Below are 24,787 nucleotides of genomic sequence, written 5' to 3' on the forward strand. Positions count from 1 at the left end.
CACAGACACATGATCCTGTACACCCTGAGAGTACTGCTCTCTAGTATATGCAGGTGGCTGAACGACACTTGCAAAGCTCTTGGATTTAAGAAGGAAGGTGAGAATTAAAGAACAACAAGAGGTTAAGTATGGCGTTATATTTGTGCCTCAATACTGAGCGTCCAAATGGGACAGAAGAATATGTTTTGGCAAGCACATATATTTATGTTTTTGACAAATGATTACACAAAAAATAATTTAGTTGAAGCAAACAAAGATCTATTCTGCGCTCAATAAATGATTTTGCTATTATCCATATAAGGGCATTTTTCTCAGTTTTACTTATTAAGGGCCTTATCTTGCACCCGGTGTAGCGCAAAGCTCGACGCAAGTGTCTTTGATAGTTTAAGACCGACGTGGTTTTCAGTTTCCCGTCCAGCGCCCACGTCGTTTAAATAGCAAATGCACCTGCGCCCATCTGTGCACCCATGGGCGTGCTGGTCTCACAGGGAGGTGTGTTCAGGTGCATTCTGGGCGTATTGCTATCTTGAGGCAGCGGGAAGTGATCGTGCCATTGACCAACAAAAACCTGAAACTCAGTAGCGCAGCATTTCATTGTTATTTTAACAGCGCATTAGTAAAATGAGCCTAGGCTCGTGCACAGCGCGCGCCCACTATGCTTGTTACACACACACAGGGACGTGCAGCAGCACACACACATGCAAAAGATTACAAATCAAAATATGACAATGTGAAATAGTATTATGATATGATCTGCTCGCACGCTTTCACTTAATGCACGAACAGATCAGTTTCTTCTCCTGAAAATCTCTCCTTCCTGCAAATCCGCCATCATAACAGCAATGCACCAAGGTCCAGACGCGCCGGGCTTTTAAAGGGAATGGGAGATGATCTCTGATTGGTTTATTGCATGTTACGCCCAAAACAGTGATAGGTCATTAAAATAGGGCCCTTGCTCTCGCATTCTTGCTCTGTGTGCTCACAAACCACTTGAACACTGGCTCACTGCCTCTCTAATGCTCTCTCAACAGCTCTGTGCAAGTTAACATATCTTTGATTGTTTTGATTTTGGGGCACAGCTTCTTAAAAGAAACAACATTAATTATTGTGATGCCTTGGCTGTTGAGTGCAGAGAATGACAGAGGAAATTAGTAAAACTGGTGGAGGTTATTATATAATTTTGTGTTTTAACATAGGTAATAGCAAGCACACAAATTAGTATATATTTTCTCCACAAAATATTACCTATGTTTTTGGAGAGAAAAAAAGGATTTATGTGCTCTAAATGTCCCTTAGTGCTCAGGAGTGATGCAGAAATCTAACACCACAGATAAGGGACAGCAAGAACAAAAAAAGTGAGGAACATGTACTTATTTTGCACTTTAGTCTCCATATTTGCCAGCTACATGTGGTCGATAGTTGTACTCTGTTCCCTAGAGTTGCACTGGTCTCAATACAGCTTGGCTCTGTAGAAACAACACCCATCTAAAATAGAGACAAGTTATTCCCACTGTAGAACCACTGCACTGTTAACTATTGTCAGCTCTTAAATGTTAGATGGCAAACGATTGTATTAAGGCAATAATTATATATAACCAAGTGTAAATGTATATTACCACAAATCAGATGTTTGACTGTCTGAGTGACTGTTAGATGTTATTGTTTATTTTATGTAGATTTGTGCCTTTAAACCGTGATAAGCCTTCAGTTCTCATCAGTGTTCCTAAGAACTGTTGCCAAATTTCTACTGGTATTTTATTTTGTATGCAGCACAATGCCACTGAATATAGCCTGTTGTACTTAAAGGGCAAATTTGGCGCCAAATGAACCTAGTGGTTAATAACACATGATTACCAAGTCAACCGTTCTCTGGGATATGTTTTCATGCTAATCGAATGTGACCAGTTTTATAGTAAACCGCTAATTAGCTTATAACGCTAGTCGTCGGGGCAGAGGTAAAGTAAAAAGAAATCTCCATTTCTACACCACTAACAAGGCTCAAAATATCACCACACTTCCACGGTAGAATAATGAGAGTCCCTACATGTAGACCGAAGCATTGAGAACTTTGGAAGTGAACAGACAGTTTATTAAAAAGATGAAAACGTGCAACGTGAGCTGAACTGTCACTTGAAATCTCCCATGGTCCGTGGTTTTTCCCAATGGGTCGATAGGAATTACGTTTGTGAAATGTAATCACATGGAAATGCATGAATTATATTGGTTTATTAAAATACATGCACGGCGTTCGTCGTGAGAAGTGGCGATTTCTTTTTACGTTACCCCTGCCCCGACGACTAGCGTTATAAGCACGTTATTAACCCCTAGGTTCATTTTGCATCGGATTTGTCCTTTAACTGTTCATATGTTAGTCTGTCTTTCCAGGTATTGAGAATACAGATATTTCTTTGTGCTATTTTTGTGAGAAAAAAAAAATTATAGTATGCACCACTCTGTATGGGACATTTTCAAATGTTTGATATGCACTTTTAGAAAGATGCTTGTCTTTCTGATCTGAAAATAGCATCCAAAGATGGTAATAGTCCTATTTTCACAGTGACACCAAGCTTGACTGGACTTTGCTCTCACATTTGTAAAAACTTCTAGATGACATCCTTGCAGCCACGATTTGTCATTGAAATAAAGGACTGTAATGTAATGAGTGATTGCTGTATTCTGAAGGATATCTGTACGGCAGTGTGTCAAGGATCAGGGTTGCTGCCTTCAAAACTTCTAAACATTAATAATATTCAATCCAACATTCAAACCAATAGACAGATTCTTGATGAAATGCATTTATTTGAAAATTGTGAGAGAAACTATATATCTATTTTGGTTTGTCTGACTTTGTTGCCAGCAATAACACAATAAATAAAAGACAATATCACTGTTACACAAAACTGTTCTACGGCACAAAAAAAATAAACATAGTCACAGTTATAAAAGTTGTCGTTGTCTGCTGGGGGTCAAAAAAAGGCCCACGATCAGAGGCACATACGTCTGGAGACATTCACTGTCTGATTTTAATACTTTCATTAAGCTACTGCAGGTTACATTTGTCGTGCAAATGACAAAAAAAATGGATTTTTTTTTCCAGTTGAATGGTATTTCATACTTTCAAAGTCAGTGACCAACATCCACTGGATTACTGTTTACAGTAAATTATAATTTGCCTTCTTCAGACAACAACGGTCATCTTGTGATTAAATGCCCTCTCCTACGTGTATCCTCAGTCTGTAAAAATTAATTTACTTTGGAGCTCTAATCAGGATACATCTTCGACAGTATTTGAAATGTTCTGTAAAAAGGCCTCAACAAATACAAAGAGTCTAGGCTCCACATGTGTAAGTCAGGTCTGTGGATGAGTGACGTTCCTAGGCTCCCTGCCTCATCTAAACTTGAGGTAGGCTGGTATTGAGTAGTTGAAGAGCAGGAAGTCCATGCGATAGAGGTTGTACAGCTTCTTCTGGTAGAAGGGGCTAATGTTGTGGAAGAACTGAGCCGCCATGTCGCCTGTAGTCCTGGTGCTCTTGGATGAGGCGGGGAAGCTGACCTGGTCCTCCACCCCGGCCAGCTGTAGCACGTAGCGGGAGTCCTGCTCCAGCGTCTCGTATTTGCCCACCACGTCGTAGTGGATGAGGCAGGGGTGGCACAGGGAGTGCACGCGCTCCCAGTGCTCGTTGAATGGCTCTTCTCGCTGGGTGGCCGGGTCCACGAGGTAATACACAAACTCCTCGAAGGAGACGTCGTTTCCTCTCTCCAGAGCTTCGGGCTGGGGGTCCTGCCTGTGCCGCTGCACTATCTTTGTGCCGTATCGTTTATGAAAAGCGGTGTTGTAGCTCCGTGTGAATTTGTTGCGGTACGCAGACACCAGCCGCTCGAAGGGCTCGCGCACGAAGACAAACTTCAGGTAGGAGCGCAGGCGCTGGTTAATCTGGGAGGTGGAGTACTCCGACAGGGTGCGGAGGTTTCCCGGGATGTGGGCCTCGTTGGCAGGGATCGCCAGTGGGTCTCGGTGAGAGCCGGCGGCGCCCGTCAGAACCATGAGCACCCGCTTCCAGTTGGTGCAGGCCACTTTGGGCACGTAGCAGTACAGCAAGCCGTGCTGGTCGTCCACGATGACGTGCTTCAGGTCCTCGGGGATCAGGACTCGGCGCTTGCGGGTGTAGGAGCGGCAGGCTTCTTCTAACACCTCCCTTCGACCCTGATGGATCGCCTGTACTGCTGACTCAACCTACAGGGAAAGAATTAAACAGAAAGAACTATGTATCAGTAAGAGAACCTGAAACTAGATCACTGGTCTACTTTTAAAGGAAAATTCTGCTTGGAACAACTTGGGTTGTAGTTTCATAGTTTTGGCCCTTATTTATAGGGTTATAGTAAAACGGTACTCTCATGTTAACTGCTAAGAGAGAGAAAATCCAAATTATTATTTTCAGTGTGAGACTATAACATCCAAGCAAAACAGCATTACAATAATACACAACAATAACACTGTTACTAATGTGAGCGAACCTGATGTGCTTGTCAGTTCACCCACAGTAGTGATCTCAGGCTGGAACCCTGGGAGATGTAGTCTGGCAAGGAAGGACATAATGCTTCTAAAAACTACTACAGCTGTTGAGCATTGCCCCACAGATTATCGTCTTTTTTTACTCCATCCATTCTGCTTCCTTTTAAAAACATGTGGCCCACATTTCCCACAATGCATCTCAACTGCCGACAGTTCAGTGGGAAATTCTGCTGTGTTATGCTAGTAGCAGCTAATGTAACATGAAGCCTCTAGCTTAAGATAGAGATAAGGAGTGGGCCACAGAGGTCTGGATAGCTCTTTTATATATATATATATATATATATATATATATATATATATATATATATATATATATATATATATATGGTTTTCATTTTTATTTTCAAACTTGTACTTTTCAGCCCCAACCGACGCCGACTAAAGTGATGTCACTAAAGTGATTTACACACTATACTAGGGGTGCAGGATATTGACTTAATATCGTTACTGCGAGATCACGTTGCGCAACATTATATCAAAAATGTTGCAATAAGTATGCAGTATTTTGTTTATTTTATTTGCGTCCCGTCCGTTGGCTGTGTGGCTTAGTTTTGTTTGATTTAGAGCCCGCTTGAAACGCTAGAATGATCCTGTTTCATTGGCCAGTTACCGTTCCATGTGCATGGTATTGCACGTCAGCGCATGGGTCCACTACGTGACAAACCCTATGGAGCGTACCATGTGACGTGTGTGCATACTTAGACAGAGGGACAGTGTAAGTGAAGAAATAGATAGAGATAACAAAACGGAACGAACAGTTTATACGCGGAACAGTTTATACTCAAGTGTTTTTGCTAGTGGCACAAAGTACAACAAGAACTCGACGAGACCGAAATCACCAATGCTGTAACGTATTATTTGGCCAAAGATATGATGCCCATCCATACAGTGGATAAAAAAAAGGCTTCCAGAAGCTTCTGAATGAACTAGACTAGGTACCAAATCAGGGTGGTGATGGCGCAGTGGATATGACGCATGCCTTTGGTGTGGGAGATCTGGGTTTGATTCCCACCGCGATACATCAACCAATGTGTCCTGAGCAAGACACTCCGATATATAGCAATTGTAAGTCGCTTTAGATAAAAGCGTCAGCTAAATGACATATAATGTTAAATCCCACCCCGCACCTGTTTCTCACAGCTAGCTATCCCGCTACTTTATAAAAGGCGGTCCAGGCAGAGTTTGGAGTCGGAAAGATTGAATATTTTTCATTCACGACTGACCTGTGTTCCAGCCGCACTACGGAGTCGTATAGAAGTCTCACTGTGAACTATATTGTTATGACTATGAATATTGTTTTCCTGTAACTTTTGTAATTTTAGATCATATATCGGGAAGAAATCATATGTGGAGATAGCACATTGTGATATACAATTACTTTACTAAATTGATAATAACAACAAGCAAGCACATACCAACTCAATTTTCTCAGAAAATCTGTTGTGAAACATTTTCAGGGAATATCATTTGAAGAATTGCAGATTTGTTTTAACATCACACTGTTTTTGTGCATGCATGATAGCAGTCAGCATATAGCTGGAAAAAAATTATTTATTTTTTTCTCTATAATTTCACATGCAACTGGTTACCACATTATTGACGATGATCTAAAATATATTTAAAAAAATATTTTGTGAAAGCACCAATTGTCAACCCTACAATATCGTCGCAATTTCGATATGGTCAAGAAAATGGTGATATCGGATTTTCTCCATATTGCCCAGCCCTAGCAGTAGCACCCAAGACAAAAATCTGTGGAATATAAGCATTTGTGACCGAAGAAAAGCTCACGTTATGCTCATGTTTTCATAAATCAGCCCTTGGAGGCCCTACTGAGAAGAACAAACCGGAATGTATAACATAAAAGTTAGCCAAGTGGAGCAGATGTCCTGCATGTGTCCAAGACCTTATAAGTTCTCTGAGAAAGTATACTAGACACTTCTCCTCTGGAGGTCTTAATCATAGTCCATCCCCTGACATCCGCCTAATACAATCATGGGTCAGCCAGTTCAGCTCGGCCTCCTCGTGGCACAAACGCCTTATTTACTCCTTTCACTTACTCAGCCTGGCTCACCACTGCAGCGGTAGGAGGCTTGGATCCCTGAGTCTCTCCGTTTGACTCCGTGCCTGACACTTTGAGTGGCTCTGTGTTCACTGGCAGACACCGGATCATCAAGGATACGCCGGACTGGCCAAAGACTGTAGAGCCAACGCTGACTCTTCTCTCAGCAGACGCTTGGGTACTATATGTTAACAACACTGCTTTTCCACCTCAGACTTTAAACCCTTCATGTGAGCAATATGCATGATTCAGTACGGGTTTCTGAGGATATTAAAATAGCCACAGGGATGCACCACAAGACAAACATGCCACTCAAAAAGAATACCAGTCATCTTAAGTATGGTGAGTACATACAGACGTGTCAACTGTAGCGTGAAGCTACACTTTGGCATATTTAGGCCAAGATTCACACCAAATCCATTTGTCATGCTTTTCTCCAAACCGAAGGCAAAATAATCGTGGGGAATATTCTTTGAAAACAGTGTAAAGACATTGTTAAGAAATGTTTTATGCTGCCCAGCAGCGATACCAAACAGCACAAAACAAAGTTATATAAGTTATATATATATATATATATATAAAAATTTTAAATTTTTTTCAATAAAACAAAACAGGTTTTATACAAAAATAATTTTGGGTATTTGGACGCATTAGCTGGGGATCTTAAAGGTGCCAATCACTATTTAATTACATTTTCTTGGGTGCCCAGATAGCTCAGTTGGTAGAGCGGGCCCCCATATATAGAGGTTTCCTCTTCGATGCAGCGGGCCCGGGTTGGACTCCGACCAGCGGCCCTTTGCTGCATGTCATTCCCCCCCCAACTCTCCCCTTTCATGTCTTCTGCTGTCCTATCAACTGCACGTCTGCAGACTGCAGGCCGTTATCTTCCATTTCCATCACTTTCACTTCATTACCTGCTGCTCGTCAGAACAATGCAACGTGCATGAGCCAAGAAACACAAAAGCATTCACATATTGTATTTACATATGTAAAATACACAAAGCCTATTCGTTGCCCGTTCGCAGCTTCCTGCCACTGAGGAAGGGCTTAAGTGGAAAGAAGTAAAATAGAACAATATCACAAGCAATTAAAAGTAAACGATGTCTGCTGGAGCTGGTTTGTTTTCTGGCTTGTGCACCTTCCTTCTACTCACAGGGAGATTTAACTGGAAACAGCTGTTACAGAGCTGTACAGTGTACAGTGTGTCTGTACAAATGACTATTTAGAGCCCCGGTTGTTAGAGAAAGTCTTTAAACCCTTTAAACCCCTTTAAAAAAAAAAAAGCAAAATTATAAAAAATGTAACCACAACAGTCATTTTGTGTAGAAAAGCTATTTTCATTTATTCATTTAAAGGCATGTTGAGTTATCGGTGTATTGTATGAGACTGCCTCTCTTTGTTAAAGAAAAACAAGACTAAAAGGCGCCAGTACTCTTTGAGTCTCACCGAATGCACCTCCTAAATTACTGAGCTCTTAATTGTCCGATAGTGCCTGTACAAACACACAAATCCTCCTAAATAAATGTCACTGGTATAATTCGACAAAGATGGCTGACCTTTTTTTTCCCTTCTGCTGGATAAACATCAAAGGACTCGTACTTGACGTGGATGTGTGTATCACAGAGATCAGGGATGATTTGTGTGAGGCGACTCGAGCAGGTAAAGATGGCTTTATTAGGTCTGGTGCAAAACAGATGTTTTTAATAGGATTGGATTCAAGATGCTGATGTCTTTTTACTCCTACTCAGGTTCATACGTAGAGGCTGAACACAGACACCACACTCTCTCACACACACACACACACACACACACACACACACACACACACACACACACACACACACACACACACACACACACACACACACACACACACACACACACTCAACTATCAAAGTACCAGGGTAAAATGCACCTCTAGCTGCGCTGCACGTCTTAAACAGGCTGTTCCTAAAAAAGTATAGTATCTTAATAAATACACTTGATACACTTGAATGAATCAGGATCGTACATTGTTCATCCATCATTACCTTTGCAGAGAGGGCTTGAATTCACTCAGAGCAAATTGAGTTTGCATTCTAAATTATGTATACAATTTCCTACTGAATGCATGAGTAAGCCTGAGAAAATATTTATGAATAAATAAGTACAGAAAGAGTTCATGTGGGGCTTAATAATGAGTTACAGTGCAGACTGTGTGTGAGTAGACAGGACTGACCTGGTCACCATCATAAAGTGTCTGTAGAGGACTCCTCCTCGACTTGTGCCCACTGCTTCCTTCCCCGACTGGCTCCGAGGCTGAGGAAACAGAACACATCGGTCACGAAATCTGACTGGAAGAGCTTCCAAAACCAAAACTGCGTCAAGTTAAAGCAGCAATCAGACATCATGAAATGTTCCATAACGGTGCATTATGAAACAATAGCACTCACTGTATTCAACTTAAACAATGCAGTCCACAAAGAACAACAAAAAAACAAGTACAAGAATAGAAGAGAAGTCGGAAGACAAGAAAATAAACAAACCGGCGCCATAGACCATCATACAAAATACTGTAAATAAAGTATTTGGAATCATCTTACAGTGATAGGCTACTCGACCAAAATATCTAACACACCCTGTAGCTTTAAAAGATGGCTCTAAAAAACATACACTTATTAATAATAAACCCAACATGGTCACATGTGAAGACTGGTTATGCTATTTTATTCCCCATACAATGCATATCATGATTGGAATCCAAGTGACATAAATCCAAACTGACCACAGCCTCTGTTCTTTGTGAAGGACAAAACCTGCTTTTAATCCTCCTTTAAGTTTATAGGCAGCAGGCCCGGGACGAGATGCTTTTGTCCCGATTTGATTCTTTCACGATACATGGCTGCCAATTCGATTTGTATTGAGATTTTCATTTATTGCGATTCTAGAAGTATTGCGACTCGATAGTATTAAGTATTGCAATTTTCTTTTCCTTCTTTAACAAAAACAGAAGTTCAATAATACACTTCTAGAGTCAATATATCATGGGACATTTCTAAAAACTAATAGTTTTATGAGAAACAGAAACTGACTGACATGATGTCATTTTTGTTTTCGCTCTGTTTTGCTGGAAACGGATATGACGTAGTCGCTGTCGGCGGTACCGTATAAACACCGTATTTATTTTTTTTTAAGATACATTTTTTAATTATTTTTATATTTTTGAACAGAACAAAAACCCTCTCCCACCCCCCACGGTCTCGAGGAAACAAAACAGAGATCACACCTTGCCTAGTCACTCTTCTCTAATTCTGGTCATGCTGAGGTCGTTAGGACTGATATTTGGGCTGCTGCATTTTTTCATTTCCTTGCTGTAGAGAGCTCAAGCATAACTATGTCCAGAAAATACAGCCAGCGTTGAGCTATCATTTTCTTGGTTGCAGTTGAGCCGGCTAGCCAAACTTTCTTCTGTCTCCCAAGCAGATGTAATTTAGAGTGGTCATTAACAAGACAATCGGGTCAGTAGGAATTCGACATCCTATCACATCAGATTAGGGAAAATAATTCTAAAATCGCGATACATACGATTTTTGATTCCCCTCCCCCCACCCCTAATAAGCAGCAAAGATAGATAATGTGTGGTGTACTGTAAACATTTTTAGATGTAAAACAGCTGAAACTAGGGATGCAACTAACGATTATCTTTATTGTCGATGAATCTGTTGATTGTTATTTTCCATTTGTTTACGGTCATAGAGAAGTGAAGAAACAAGAAAATATTCACATTTAGGGAGCTGAAATCAGAGAATTTTTGAAAAATGACTCAAACCGATTCATCAAAAATCAAAATAGTTAGGCAATAGGCAATTATTGTCAGACTCTGTGGGAGAAAGACAAGCCAAGGGATCTAGATAAGGTCTGGGTATGTTGGGAAGCATTGCTGGATGAGCGCTCACGCCAGCATCGGATTACACAGCTTCACTGAGTCAGAGCCTAGAAGTGCATTTGGGCCAACATTATTGGTATGGCACTGCAGCTTTGTAATCAAATGCTGGGCAAACTTCACCCCAACTTAAACCAACTAAAGTCAGGCTCACCTTAAATGTCTCTTCCGTTAATAAAGTGCTAGATTAATCGATTACAAAAAGAATCGATAGCTGCAGCCTTACAGATATGTTAAGATAATTATTCATCAAAGAATGGACAAAATCACTGGAGTTCTCTTAAAAGCTTGTTTACTTGCAAGTCAGTCCCACCAGGATTTCACAGCCTTTTTTTGAGAATGTTGCAGCCCAAAATGCCTGATTTCGCTGGAGCTTTTGTAAAAAAGTTGCAATGTCTTTTGTATGTTTGTTGCAATGAAGTTGTGGGAAACAGTGAAAGTTGCAAAAAAAGTTGTGATTTTTTTTTTTTTAATAAAAAGGAAACTTGTTTTGGAGAGAATAAAACTACTCTGGGCTGAGATTTCCTAGTAACCTTACAAAGAAAGGCTCAGGATGCTGGTGGATTTAAGACAAAAATAATAATTTATTGAATGAATCTAATTTGAACATATGTGTCAGTGGCTTGTTGATCTTTACATTGTTAGTTAATTTCCTAACCTGGCCTGGGACTCACATTCATACGGTTTGATAAAGTACTTATTGGACTTTAACTTCTCATTGCACTTACAATAACGACTGGAGCTGTCCTCAATTTAGGTCATTGTGTCGTCTCATGTCCGTTTTTTCCTGCATCCACTGTGTGTGTGTGTTGTTGTGTGTGTGTGTGTGTGTGCGCATCAGTAGCAGGGGGAACTGTATGAGCAGCAGCCCCGCCCCCGCCCGCGGCAGAGAGCCGACAGGATTGAATCAGCAGCCGCTGACTTTAAAGTGAAAAATTCTTACAGCGTACATTGATGTTAAAATGTATACAGGTTGGCAGGATGGTCTGAAATGTTTTGCACGGTCTTTCGCGGTACGTTTTGTTGGTAAATGTGAGATGTTCGAGTCTCATCTTCATATCGGAAACAAGCTCTCTCTCAATTCCGCTTGGTCAGTGGCTCTCAGAGTCACATTATACTGACGTAAAGTCTGGCACGTGGGACTGCTGGGATTGGTTGAAGTCGCGGGACACTCCGGTTATTAGTCAAATCTGCGGAAAAGTTGCGGCGATTGGTCAAAATTGCGAGTCGCACCAAAGTCACGTGGTAAGATTAGTTGAATTTGCGTGAATTTGCGTGATCGCAACATCGACATCGAGTCAGCTTTACAGCACTCGCAGCATAAATACAGAAAAGCTTTTCTTCTTATCTCTGGTCAGGCCCGGTGTCTGCTCCACATGTGCTCTGCCCTCAGGGGCATTCTGTGATATTCACAAGGTCAGTGGCTCTCATGATTATCTCATGCAAATAGTTTAACACTAAAATGAAGCAAAGATTATAGCAAGCATAACTTTTATAACAACATACTAGAGCTTGCCTCAAGTCAAGAAATTCCCCGGCTGAATTCAACAAGACTAAAGCTAGAGAACGTATAATCTAATAAAATTATCTGAAATCAAGGTTGCCCGATTTGTGTTTTCATATCTTTATTAAAGCAGTCCTTTTTCCAAACGAGGAAGTGATAATAGATAACCAAGTAAATACAAGACACTTATTCAAGCAAATGATCAGACTGCCACTGACTTTTCTTCTTCTGTTCTGTGTGCATTACTGAACAGAGGAGGTACACCCCCAAGCCGATCGACACGTGACTCTGGTATACTTTAGGACTTTAATATTTGGTTCTGCATGAAAATCCTGTGCTTGAGGCAAAAATAATAGATATAAAAAAATCCTGGTCACGCCTTGCTGTATAAACAATAAAAGAGAGTCAAAATCTGCTGCCCTGAGGCTGTGAGTCGGGATTCAGCAAAACAACACAATGCTGGGTCAAGGAACAACAAATTGGTTTCAACTGCTCATTTCACAGATCTTATTATGCAGTGTCATTTAAACTAATGTAAAAGAAAAGTCCCTATAACTTCAGTATGTTTTTAATGCTTTCAAAGAACCTTATTAAATAACCAACGTGACATCATGACTAAGCGTAAACATACACGCCCCTTTCCTAAAGCCAAGTGGCGTGTTACCTGTACGCATTTTGAGCTATCCGCATGTATGTCTACGCTCTATACAGTCCCTGACAAAAGTCTTGTCGCTTATCTATTTCGTAGAAACACCTGCTATTAACCTGACTTTTAATTAATCAATTTGTGTTAGAAATAGCTCATATGAAAAGATAAAACCCTCCCAAATTATGTTTAATGCACTGAAATAAATTAGTTTCACTGAAAAAAGATTTATCATTTAATCAAGACAGAAATGTCAAATTTTGGCAAGACAAAAGTTTTGTCGCCTATACAGAAATTGAACAAATTTACTGCAAATACAAAAATATGTCAGCAAATTAAGTAGTGGTGCTGTGAGATCCAAATTTAATATCTTGTATGACTTCCATGAGCTTGAAGGACGGCATCCATGCAGTTTGGCAAGGATTCATACAATTTATTGATGAAGTCATCAGGAATAGCAAAGAAAGCAGTCTTGCATGCCTCCCAGAGTTCATCAATATTCTTTGGTGTCGTCTTCCATGCTTCCTCTTTCATCCTACCCCACATATGCTCAATGATGTTCTTGGGCTGGCCAATCCTGGAGCATCTTGATCTTCTTCGCCTTGAGGAACTTTGATGTGGAGATAGAAGTATGCGATGGAGCACCGTCCTGCTGCAGGATTTGGCCTCTTTCATGGTTGGGAATATAAGAGGTAGCTAAGATTTCTTGGTATTTTAGACTATTGATGTTGCCTTCCACCCTGCAGATCTCTCTCACATCCCCATACTGGATGTAACCCCAGACCATGATTTTTCTGCCACCAAACTTCAGTTTTCTGGGTCAATCTCGGATCCATGCGGGCTCCAGTAGGTCTCCTGCAATATTTGCGGCGACTGTGATGTAATTCAACAGAAGATTCATCTGAAAAATCCACCTTCTTCCACTTTTCCAGCGTCCATCCTTTTAGCAGGCTGTGGGCCTTGGCAAATGCCACACGGTTTTTCAATTGTCTTTTGTTTAGTGCTGGCTTCTGGGCACTGATTCGACCATGGAGTAGCCTGGTTGACACCAGACCCTTCTCAGTTGGAACTGAGAGTGGGTCTGGGAAAGCTTCATTGACAGTTCATTTCCAAAGGGGCGTCACCAATGGACGCCACTCAAATGCCTCTGGGCGCAATTGGATAGTCCTTCAGCCAATCAGACCAACGATCTGGGTGACGCTTTTCACATCCAATATCCAACTAAAAAAATGTGATTTTGGTTTTTGGTGTCGTCCCTCCACGCCCTACTTTTTCCTTGCAGGTGTTGCATATTGCAACTTGTTATATTCTGCACACACGCTGAAGAATTTCCAAACAGCTGACATGTTGCAGGTTAATTCACGAGGTTCCCTACATGTGCAAGAATAACGCGGACACGCACTTCACACCGCGAGCGGGTATGGGCCACACACGGCGGAGAAGTTGAGAGAAAGGAAAAAGAGACTGTGCTGTCGGTGTGTGCGTGCGTCCTTGAGAACTGTAACTCGTATAACTTATGTTATCAGTTAATTGTAGTATTGACCTGCATGAAATCGCCATATGTCAGACTGACCTGCCGGCCGCCGGTCATGGCAGAGCACGTGAAGCACGGCTTCGGTAGCCATCATGTTGAATGTAAACAAAAAGCTGCTCGCCGTCGCTGCGCTATCCTCGTCGCGTAAAGCCCGCCTCAACGGTTGTGATTGGTGCCTCAATTTTGAGGACATTGGAAATGGGTTTGAATGGGCTCTTCGCCAGACTGACTTGCAGAGCAAATCTCAAATTTGCCGGAAGTTCGTCAGGGTTTACCCAGGCTAACCATGTAGGCCATTTTGAGACAGAATCCGACAAACTGTTCTGGTTGACACAGGGACTTCAGGTGACCAGGTCTCGTGGAGCTCTGCTGCAGTGGAAAATGGGCTGGCCTTGGATTTTCGAGCCAACAAACGGTCCTCTCGAGCAGTTGTCTTGCGGGGTCTGCCTGACCTGGGCTTGTCAAAAACGTCTCCAGTGTCTTCAAATGTTTTTTTTATCCTCTGTACTTGACGCTGAGACACATTGAACGTGTCTGCCACATCAGCAGTGGATCTGGTCTTCAGCCTCTTGATAATCAAAACTTTAGTCTCAGGGTGAATCTTAGGCATGTTTGCAGAGGTCTAGTTGCAATTGATGTGAAGGTATAGTGTACTGGGGTTGTTTTTATACACACCTGAGACCTAATTGATCCATTATTAGTCACAGGTGAAGCTCATATGACAAGGCGACAACACTTATGTCTTTGCAAAAATTGACTCAATGGGCTTTACCAAGCTGTGAATATTAGAATACTTTTTGACAGTTTCGTTTTGCACTGAAACATTATTACTAAAGCTGTTGGGATTAAAATGAGCCATTTCTTGTAAAAACATCTTGATTAGAAATATATTTCAGCGGACGGCAGTCTGCAACGTCACAGAGTAAAACATACACGCCACGTGGCGGGTTATCGCGTGGCTACGGTTTGGTTTAGGAAACGTCACGTGGGTTGGGTTTAGGAAAAGAAGAACTGGTTGGGTTTAGGAAAAGAAGAAAACATCACACGCGGGACACAAAGTCACACGTGGGACGCAATCCCCGGTCTCTTGGGTGAAAGTCCTGTGTTTGACCCATCCTCCCCCACGACCAACCTCCCTATGCGGGTTTTCGTCCTTTTATACTACTCGCTACGGCGTCAATTCACACACAATCGCAAGGTAACGTAAGTCAATGGAGGCCAAACGCCGTTGATCAACACGCTAAAAAACGAGTATACGTCTTGATAGCACGCCAATAATGGCACCATTTCATGAGATCAGTCTGAAATAACCATAACCTCTCTGCACTATGCAGTCATTAAGCTCCAGAGTTGCTTAGACAGCAATAACATTTGTCATCTGTATGCCACTGAATTTAAAAGTATATGGGACTTAATGCTAATTCGTGGCATTCATTCAAGAGCCCAATCACGTCAAGACATTGATGCACTGACACACAATATTGAGACTAGAGGAAGACTGAGCTGTGTGTGTGTGTGTGTGTGTGTGTGTGTGTGTGTGTGTGTGTGTGTGTGTGTGTGTGTGTGTGTGTGTGTGTGTGTGTCTCTTTCCACACTGTTGTGTGATCGGGCTAGGCATGTGTGCCAAGCAGCTTATGAGCTGTAAACCCACTGATACACTCATGGTGGAGACAGCCAATGAGATATGTACAGTACTGAATGTGTAGTCATGACCACACTATGGAGGAATAAGTGAGTATATGAGGGATACAACATAGATCTTATAAGTGAAATTTCATACAGAGTTGTCACTCAAAAGTACTTTATGTTATGGAAAACTCCAACAGCAAGATTAATCTGCACATCTTTGGTCCAAGAGTTGTGCTGCAGTAGTTGGAAAGCTAACTGCTAACATGCTACCCCTCTCGAGGCTTCTTCTTGTACACCATTTTGTTTGATAAAAAAGTTATTGAAAAGGGAAAATTAAGCTCTCCACGCCATTGACTCCTGCCTTAACTGTCTGCAAACCATTGCTCTATTGAGGAGCAGTTTATACTGACAGAGGAGATTAAATAACAGTAAATGCTGACACACAACTAATAAGATATAATAGCATACTCTATTTGGACTCTCTGGCTCTCTGTTCCCTCAAAGGCCATTACTGTCAATATGGCTTGGTATTGGTCAATGGCGATGATGATCTTTTTGATTTTAAGGAGTTGCAGGGGGAGGGGCTTTATTCTTTACTCCGTGGCTGTCTTACTTTATGTTGTTTGTGCCCCTTGGAAATTCAATAAAGATATGTTAGCATTTTTTTAAAACTCAACGCAAGTTTAACTTTGCACATATTTACATTGCCCCCATAAGCAAATCCACCATTAGCTGTGATTAAATGCTCTGCTATGGCAATTTGAAATGCTGGTGTGTCAATGCCTTAATGTTCATCATTCACAGTGTGAATACGATGCCAAATTCTGCGGTATTAGTGGAATGGTCAGAGTCAGATATGCTGCTGGATGCTGCTACCAAAGGAAGGTTTTGACCTCTGCCTTGAGCTGCCTTGTGTTTCTAAACACCTTACCACTTCCTTATGGAAACTACCAGTGATTCAAGAACACATTTCCAACATGACCACTCCCAAAGCCTTCTTACCCCTCTTAAATGACACACCGGTCAGCAGAGGTAAAGTCTGAAATCATTTTGGAACTGACAAACACTTGGCAGACTGTGAGTGTTTCAGCAACAAGCTGAGATGGCACATTAACTGGGCTGAAAGAGTGCCTTGTGTGTCATCACTCCCCTGCTAATGTGGCATTACTCAGCACGCAAGGAAATGTATTATCCACATCTTGTTATGAAGTATTTAACAAAGAGCAAGATGGAAATATCAGGGAATTAACTGATTCTAATTCTTAAAGCTCTTTTGTGTAATTTTTTCAGTTGATTCTCAGCAAAAAAACCTTTGTTCTTTCACAAATATGTGTTCATTCATGTGTAATTACTTCCACCAAGTAATCAAAGTATTCTTGTGAGGATAGAATCTGACATTCAGAATACATACGAGCGAGTCGCTGGAATGACGGCTGCCATCCTTCTTTAAAATACATTAGCCAAAGAGGGACATACCTCCGCCTTTCGCCCTTTTAAACTCAGTGGCACCATGACGAATGACAGGGAGGGAGGGGGAGAAGATTACTCGCGACTGCCGGCAGATTTGAAAGCCTGTTGAAGATGGAGGATCACGCCTATTCTCGAGGACATGTAACGGAGTCGCCAAGGAACAAGACCAAAGTTAATATTGGAGTGGCTTTTCCAAGATGGAAAGAGCTCATAAAAGGAGCAAGGATTTTAAAAAGGGACGCCGAAGTTACCTGCTTTCTTCTCAAAAGGTAATTCTGCCTATTTGTGTAAATTCGAAGTTCTTTAGTTTTTTTTATAACTATTATATAGCATGGTTGTGCATAACAGCTGCATGTAAACGATGGAGATACTAAGAGCTCATTTCGGTTTCATTGACATTGCTCACACTGCTCAGAGAAATACATTAAAAACACAAACCTCCGTTGCTTCTCTCCTATGCTGTAAACACTGCATTACAATATTAATCTCGTACAAAATACAGAATAACGATAGCGCTGATACTTTACTAACATTAGCTTGCATATGTTTGGGAACCTGATAGCTGATGTTGAATGAATGAAATGGTACCAAAACAACGACAAACTATTATTACACTGGAAAGAACACTGACGGACAAAGTGGTACTTCTTGGAATAATACGGCCACCGTAGGAGTTAGAAGCACTCTGAATGGGAGGGGCTAGGAAGTAATATTCAGTTGGTTGTCATATACAATTTCCCCGCTAGATGGGAGAAATTCTTACACAACGTTAACCTGACATGGTCCTACTCAGATTCTAGTCAGAATGTGACTAGAGGTAACTTCCCAACCTCGAATGTTGTGGGCGGGACTAAGTTCTGCTGGCATCCAGGCTAACACAACGTAGCATTAAAGCTGAGAAGCTTCTAAACACACAGAATGGGATACTGTGCATTGTGAAGAAGTTGATAAAAAAAGGTTGCAGCGTATCCCCTATAATTGTACATGCCTGGTTTTAATGAAAACTCAACTCCTGGTATTTGCACCACTGTTTTGGAAGAAGGAAATAATGGGAGTTACAGGCGAACCGGCTTGAAAAGTGACGTATTTTTATTTATTTTAAATAGACTGTGCTCATTCATACCGACGTGAAGAGTGGTTGGTTCTTATGTATTTTGAAAAGTAACGGTTAAATATTTGGAAAAGTAACTGATAAATATCTTAAGAAACTGTCTTTAAAGCCCATCTGCCGAGCCAAAGCAGTCGAGTCAACCTAGGGGAAACACTGAGGTGGGCCTGTATTTCTGACGCTTGATGAAGAAATGAAGTGTCTCCAAAAGTGAAAAAAAAATCTACAAAGAGACACACACACACAACTTCTAAAGCTATGGGCTCAAACCATGTGCTATTCTAACCAACACTGTCTCAGCTGTTAGCTCAAATTCCTCTATAAGGAGATTCACCAAACCCACCTAAGGCTTCCAAAGGAAGGAGTAGTCCTGTTGGTTTAACCCTGTCTAGACCCAAAACTGCAGCATTCCTCAGGATTCACACAAAACCAAAGGCTTCGGAAATGCAAAATATAGAAAGGCTGATGTGTGTTCCTCCTGTCCCGGCCATAAACGGAGCTCTGTGTTTAGGTCCCACTGGGAAAACTGGGGGCCCCTCCCCCCTCTTTGGCCTCTCCTGCCAAAGAGCAGCTTTACTGAGAGCCACACTGTACAAGGGAAAGCCTGATCCTTTTAGGACACGCAAATATGTGTGTAAAGGGTGTAAGTGCAAAGGCACGAGCGTGGTGTAGTGTCTGTTTATTGAGTCTTAGAAGAATGCATGCAGATGTGAGATATGGGTCTTTCTGATCCGGTTCAGAGACAAAGGAAATGGTAGTTAAGTTAAGTTTGGTATCCAGTTGCATGTTCCAGCACACCTGCATTTAATAGTTGTGCAATAATCTATCTGCAAACTAACAGGGTGAGGATAAAAATAACTGAAAGAAAAGACAAAGACAAACTGGCATATGCTGCATCTGTTGGATAAGCAGATGTCACAAGCTGTCTCTTTTTGAATCCTCTCCAAAGTATAAATCATTAACTTTAAATTAGAGTTGATTGCCTCCCTAAATAATTGAGCTCTACCCTCTGTTTTTTTTAACCCCATTTTTGTTAACTAAAAACTGGACTTTAAACCGTCTTCACGCTGCCAGCCCTCTAGTACAAAGTCTGTGAAATGTCTGATTGAGCCCGCGTGTCATTCATTGCATTATCATGCACTGAGTGCAAGAAAACTTGAAATTGAAAATGAATTGAGCATCCGGTCATTGCACAAAGCTGGTCATTGTCCGGAGAATTCACAGGGAGCGAGTGGGCACGTTGATGACGTCTCTATCATGCAACTGGCGCGAAACCAGAAGAATGCTATTGTTTTTTTAAATAATTTACCGTTTCGACGTGACAGCCTTCACATCGTGGCTACGAGTGCGTGTGTCTTTCCTCACCCTAACCACACAGCAGCCCGTAGACTTCAGTAAAACAATAGAATTATGTAGAGTGGAGGTCCGATTGAGCAATATCAACTGTGAAAGGGGAAAAACATACTGCAAATCACTTGAGCATTTCAGCTCCGAAAGCAGATGGTCTTATGGATAAATAAATAAAAACATGCTCCAGGGTTCTTGCTGAATCCTCAGCACCTGCAGCTCCGTGTCATGATATGCGGCTGGCTGGAGGAGAACAGGCTGGAACTGACCTGTCGTAAGATGCTAGCCGCGGATGGCTGAGGATCAGACAGCAGTCAGGAGACTGAACTGATGTTAGCTGTCCCGAGTCTTCCAGAGACTTCAGGGACACAGATGGCTGAATAATGCCAAAAGAAGACATGGAGTCAGAGAGGAGGTGTTCCAATAAAACTGGAGTGCTGAACTGAACTGTAAAAACTCTTTTAGGCCCTTAAGTCAAGCCCAGACAAGAAGGTTTGAGGCTGGGGGTACCTCTGCAGTACAGGGAGAATGACAGTAGCCCCAAGGACCAAACGCTAGTGTCTGGTTCTGCTTGTAATTAAATAGCAAAGACTAGGTACCTGATAAGCATCAACTCACATCTGTAAATGTTACTGGGAACATGTAAATCAGTGGGGTTGGACAGGAGAAGATCCTGACAATGCCATGAAACATAGCGCATTCCACACAGCCATCTTCCTCCTCAATCCTTGTGTCTGTGTAAACTATATAGAAACCACAGCTGCCCTTGTAGTGACGCCACCATACGTTGAAAAGAATGCTCAATTCAAGGAGTCCTGTCTTCTGGAACAGATTTGTAAATTCTTGCAATTCATCTGCCAGAGAAAACCAAGGTTTCTCGTAATGAGGCGGATCCCCCTAGAACACTATCGAGATACATTGTCTTGAGTCAAGCTAATGAATGGAACAAGTTCTGTACTGGTTCAAGTGAAGTTATGGGACTATGCGGGAAGGTGCTGACAGCGGAGACAGAAGAAACAGCTGATCAGTCCTGTTAATTAAATGTTCGCTACGTTAATTCAGCAAAGGCGTTTCCGTTTCCCGTTTGGCGAACCAACTTTTTCTGCGCAACTGAGGACGTTTTTTGCCGTTTCCGTTCAGCTTTTCCAATGCAACACTTCAAAACGTGCATGGAAATGGGTGAATGTAAACAAGGCTACTGTGAAACTCGGACTTAGCAGTGCATTCCTTTGTTATGGGGCTGCTCTCTTGCAGCTTTATATAGTCTTTGAACAAACAATGTGACCTTTACTCCAGATGGAACAAGAGAGGGAAGTTCAAAAGTGTTCTAAATGCAAATAGGACAGCCTGGCTGCATATCTGAGACCTACTGATTTAAAGCTGACATGCAGCTTTAATGTTTGAAACATGAGACGCATTCTGTTGTGTAATTGAGCTGCTCAACACCAGAATACCGGAGGCAACGTCTTAGGTGCAAAATCATCACCTTCAGATGTTTCACCATTCACTGATATGGTGCTATACCTGCTTTTATCTATGCATGCGTTTACCCCCGATGGCCCACACATACAGTAACGGAGGGTATTGTCTTTCCACAAATTTGTTGATCTTAGTGTTAACGATAACCTCGTATGGCGCCATGTTTCGTTATGGTTGCTTTGTGCAAAATCAGAGGTTCTCGAAGGAGGAATTCAGATGTCGGCCAGGGATGATTTGGCTCTAATGTGTCCCTGCTCACAGCGCAGCCACTTATCCTGCTGTGTACCTTGGTAAAAAAGCAAGTAGATACTAAGTCTTATTTAGGGCCAGAACATCCAAGCATTGGCGTAGAATTTAACTTAAAAGTGAACTTCAACATGATTATTTGTTCCATCGGCCAACTGCTATCCAATTGAAAGAAATGAGAACCGGAGAGTCCGTAATGGAGGAAGCGATCATATTAGCAGTGGGTGTTGCAGCCTCTAAAACCCTGCTCTGCTGGGATATAAACCGCTCCACATAATACAGTATGTGGCACAGTTTGCAGAAAGTTATCATAGGTTTTCCTTAAAGCTAATTTTTTTTTTGGGGGGGGGGGCAGCGGACACAAGCCGAAACACAACACTGACATAGTATCCAGCAGTTATGGCGCAACATTATCATTCATTTGGAGCCGTTGTTCTGGTGCAACATGGACCTTTTCACAACAAACACTTTGACTTGTCATAGCAGGAAAAGCACAGGTGTGACTGATAACGTTAACGATGAAGTGTCCATTAAGCCATGATACCAGTGAGCCAGCATGCTCATTTGGGCCTGAATGCAACACAGCCATTGATAGTGCCATTAATTACACCTCCTGTGTTTTTCCTGCTTTTACATGTAAAATGTCTGTTGTAAAAAAAGAAAAAAGGTCTTTTCTTATTACATTTCTTATATTAATGGCCAAATATTGACAACAGCAGGCCAAGTTGGGATATTTCCAGCCCTGATACAATAGAGTTTAATATAAGCATGTTAATTTGTGATCTAAAACGTTTAATGTTTCTCCATCAAAATCAAAGAAAGTGATGTGGTAAAGAAGTATTTAAAACAGAGGAGGATAATTCAGGCAGACACATCAAACCAGCAGTGGTGTAGTCTATGTGATAAGCAGGCAGTATACCCACTAAGAAAGCTCCAGCATTTCCATATACCCACTTAAAAATGCCTCAATGACACGCAACAACATACTTTCCATTATAGTTTTGATATATTTTCAATTATCATATGTGTTTTTCTTCTTTACATAGGCTAAATAAAGGGATTTCCCCCATAAATTGGTGCATAAAAGTGTATCTGAATACAGGAAATGAAGTCGTTGATGCTCAAAACGAGCCTGGGGGAGGACACCCTGACCCCCCCACTATAATATGGCCCCACCTCTCCCAAATGCAGATTCTGGCCAATATACAGTACAGTATACCCACTACAATACATTAGACTATACCACTGCAAACCAGCTACTGTTAATGAAAAACCACTACAAAAAAACCCTCCTGGAATGCATCAAACATGACTAGACATGAATAGTGTACAACCATCCGAGGGATTCACGTTTTTTTTATGTAACCTTGACACTTCCAATAGCCCCAAACATTTACCTTAGTGGTTTAACAGCACATTGAAATCCTTTTCAGAGGGATGCTAGGATGAAACCTGTCTCCACAAGAGGCTGGTCTCTCATAGATTCCTAATAACTCCAAACAGTCTTTGCCCCACGTCTCACATCACACATATCCAGAACTGACTGACCCCTCTCTTAAAAACCCAAACGCTCCTCACAGTATAGGCTATATACGATTTTTTTTGGCCCATGATATAGCTTGGCATGTCTGAATGAGGCCATTGTATGTGGCAGAGAGGGACCTGGAAAAGGTGGAAACAGATCTCAGAGAGGGCCAACTCAGCAACCAGCCAGCTGCAACCTCTCCCAGCCTTCCTCCACGTAGTGGAGGAAACACTCCACTAATCAGTTTGGTAATGAAATTGTTCCCCGACCAAGATCTGTGGTTCTCTGGGAAATCCAGACACAGGGTGGGAGTGCACAAGGATGAACATGACGACATTATAACACCCACAGAAACACAGACACAGAGATCCCTTGATTATGATGTGAACGGCTTAAATACAGTACTTCTTAGACTTTAGCTCAAGCACAACTGGAGATAATTACTATGCCTTACAGTACTGTGACATCCATTTATTTGATCATTATTGTGACATGTGGACATACCATGAGTGAACCACACAGAATGGGACCAGCTAGCCTGCTGCACTGTGTAAACTACTGAGATCAGACCAACAGGCCATTAGGTTAGACAACACACTGTAGACATCAGATCTACTTACCATATAAATAATATATTTATAATGTCTAAAATATAGTTTTAAATGAATGCAATCTATATATAAAAAGATATCCACTGTTGAAGAAAAATATGTAGGCATAGTAATAGCTACCTCATGGGACTTAGATTCTAGGAAATATTTTTACAATTTTTTAATTTGAGCTTGGCTGGGATATGTCTAGTAGTTCTAGTAGTTTCTACATCCTGTTCATTTTGTTGTATTTAGTTGTAAATAGTTGTGATAAACTGATAATCAACTGTAATATTTGACACACTATTATATTTTCATTCAAAACGGTTTTCTTTTCTACATTTCAACATGTTTAAACAATACCTGTTGACTGAAGGTCCAGTTATGTATTTTGGGCTCAGTAGTAACGCTGCTGAAGAAGACTATGTGCTCACCTGGCTTCAGACTGCTGTTGAAGTAAAGAATGACCATAATGAAACATCCCAGGCACAAGGCAAAAGCCATCCGAGTCACTTTAGGTTTCCTCATCCTGAGTCTGTGGAAAGGACCGAGAAGCCGAGCCGAATCCTGCCCGGGTTCATGCGAAAAACGAGCCGTTTTTAGTTGTCTATCACCGATAGGAGCATCGATCCGGGGCTCGCTGACCTTTGCTGCTCCTTATCTTCCTGTACATCCTCGGCTGTCCAGGCTGGAAGTCGCAGCGGTGAACAGAGTAGAAAACAAAGGAGCCAGGCTGCGCAGACTTCTGCCGGGTCTGCCGTATCTTACGGTTACCGTAACGTTAACGTTACTGTGAGCCGGTGCAGAGAAACCTAGAACCGGCTGCATTACTTTGTCAGCGTATCTGGCTAGTCCGAGCAGGGGCCGGCGGCCTGTTTGTGTAAAGGGAGGGGTGGTGGTGGGGGTAACTGGGGGGTAACGTCTTCCCAAAACGTTTGGTTGCCTCAATGGTTAACCCCTTTCTCCCCAAACACAAGCAGCTACCTGAAAAAAACAAATCACGTTAGTAGCCTAGTCGAGCTGTTCCTGTTGGTCCTTTCAAGGTAAAACCTCCGGTCAGTCATTTTAATTTAAAAATATATTCTGCCAAAAGAACGTCCAAACCTGCTGAAAACGTGGGCAAAATGTTGGTTTTGGTAGCCACAGTAACCA

General features: G+C 41.8%; 1 protein-coding gene across 2 annotated transcripts; it reads right to left on the reverse strand.

Annotated features, from left to right (window-relative positions):
* Positions 1 to 2,779: 2,779 nt before the first annotated feature.
* LOC114554419 (carbohydrate sulfotransferase 11) lies at positions 2,780 to 24,787 on the reverse strand. Of its 2 annotated transcripts, XM_028576258.1 has the most exons (4): positions 24,740 to 24,787; positions 24,070 to 24,619; positions 8,854 to 8,933; positions 2,780 to 4,234 (listed from the first exon to the last, which is right to left on the reverse strand). In XM_028576258.1, the coding sequence occupies exons 2-4, from the start codon at positions 24,161 to 24,163 to the stop codon at positions 3,389 to 3,391; spliced, it is 1,020 nt and encodes a 339-aa protein (XP_028432059.1). In that variant the 5' UTR covers positions 24,164 to 24,619; positions 24,740 to 24,787; the 3' UTR covers positions 2,780 to 3,388. The 2 variants fall into 2 exon arrangements, with proteins under 2 accessions (XP_028432059.1, XP_028432058.1); XM_028576257.1 differs by lacking the exon at positions 24,740 to 24,787 and having other exon boundaries at positions 24,070 to 24,624.

The sequence above is a fragment of the Perca flavescens genome, chromosome 4 (genome assembly GCF_004354835.1).
Source record: "Perca flavescens isolate YP-PL-M2 chromosome 4, PFLA_1.0, whole genome shotgun sequence".
NCBI classification, from domain to species: Eukaryota; Metazoa; Chordata; class Actinopteri; order Perciformes; family Percidae; genus Perca; species Perca flavescens.

Excerpts from the sequence above, each read along its gene's own strand:
- LOC114554419 (XM_028576258.1), bottom strand. The coding sequence starts at position 24,163 with ATGAGGAAACCTAAAGTGACTCGGATGGCTTTTGCCTTGTGCCTGGGA. Across the intron at positions 8,934-24,069 it reads CAACAGCAGTCTGAAGCCAG|CCTCGGAGCCAGTCGGGGAA; the intron begins GTGAGCACATAG and ends CTGTTTCCTCAG. Across the intron at positions 4,235-8,853 it reads CACTTTATGATGGTGACCAG|GTTGAGTCAGCAGTACAGGC; the intron begins GTCAGTCCTGTC and ends CTTTCCCTGTAG.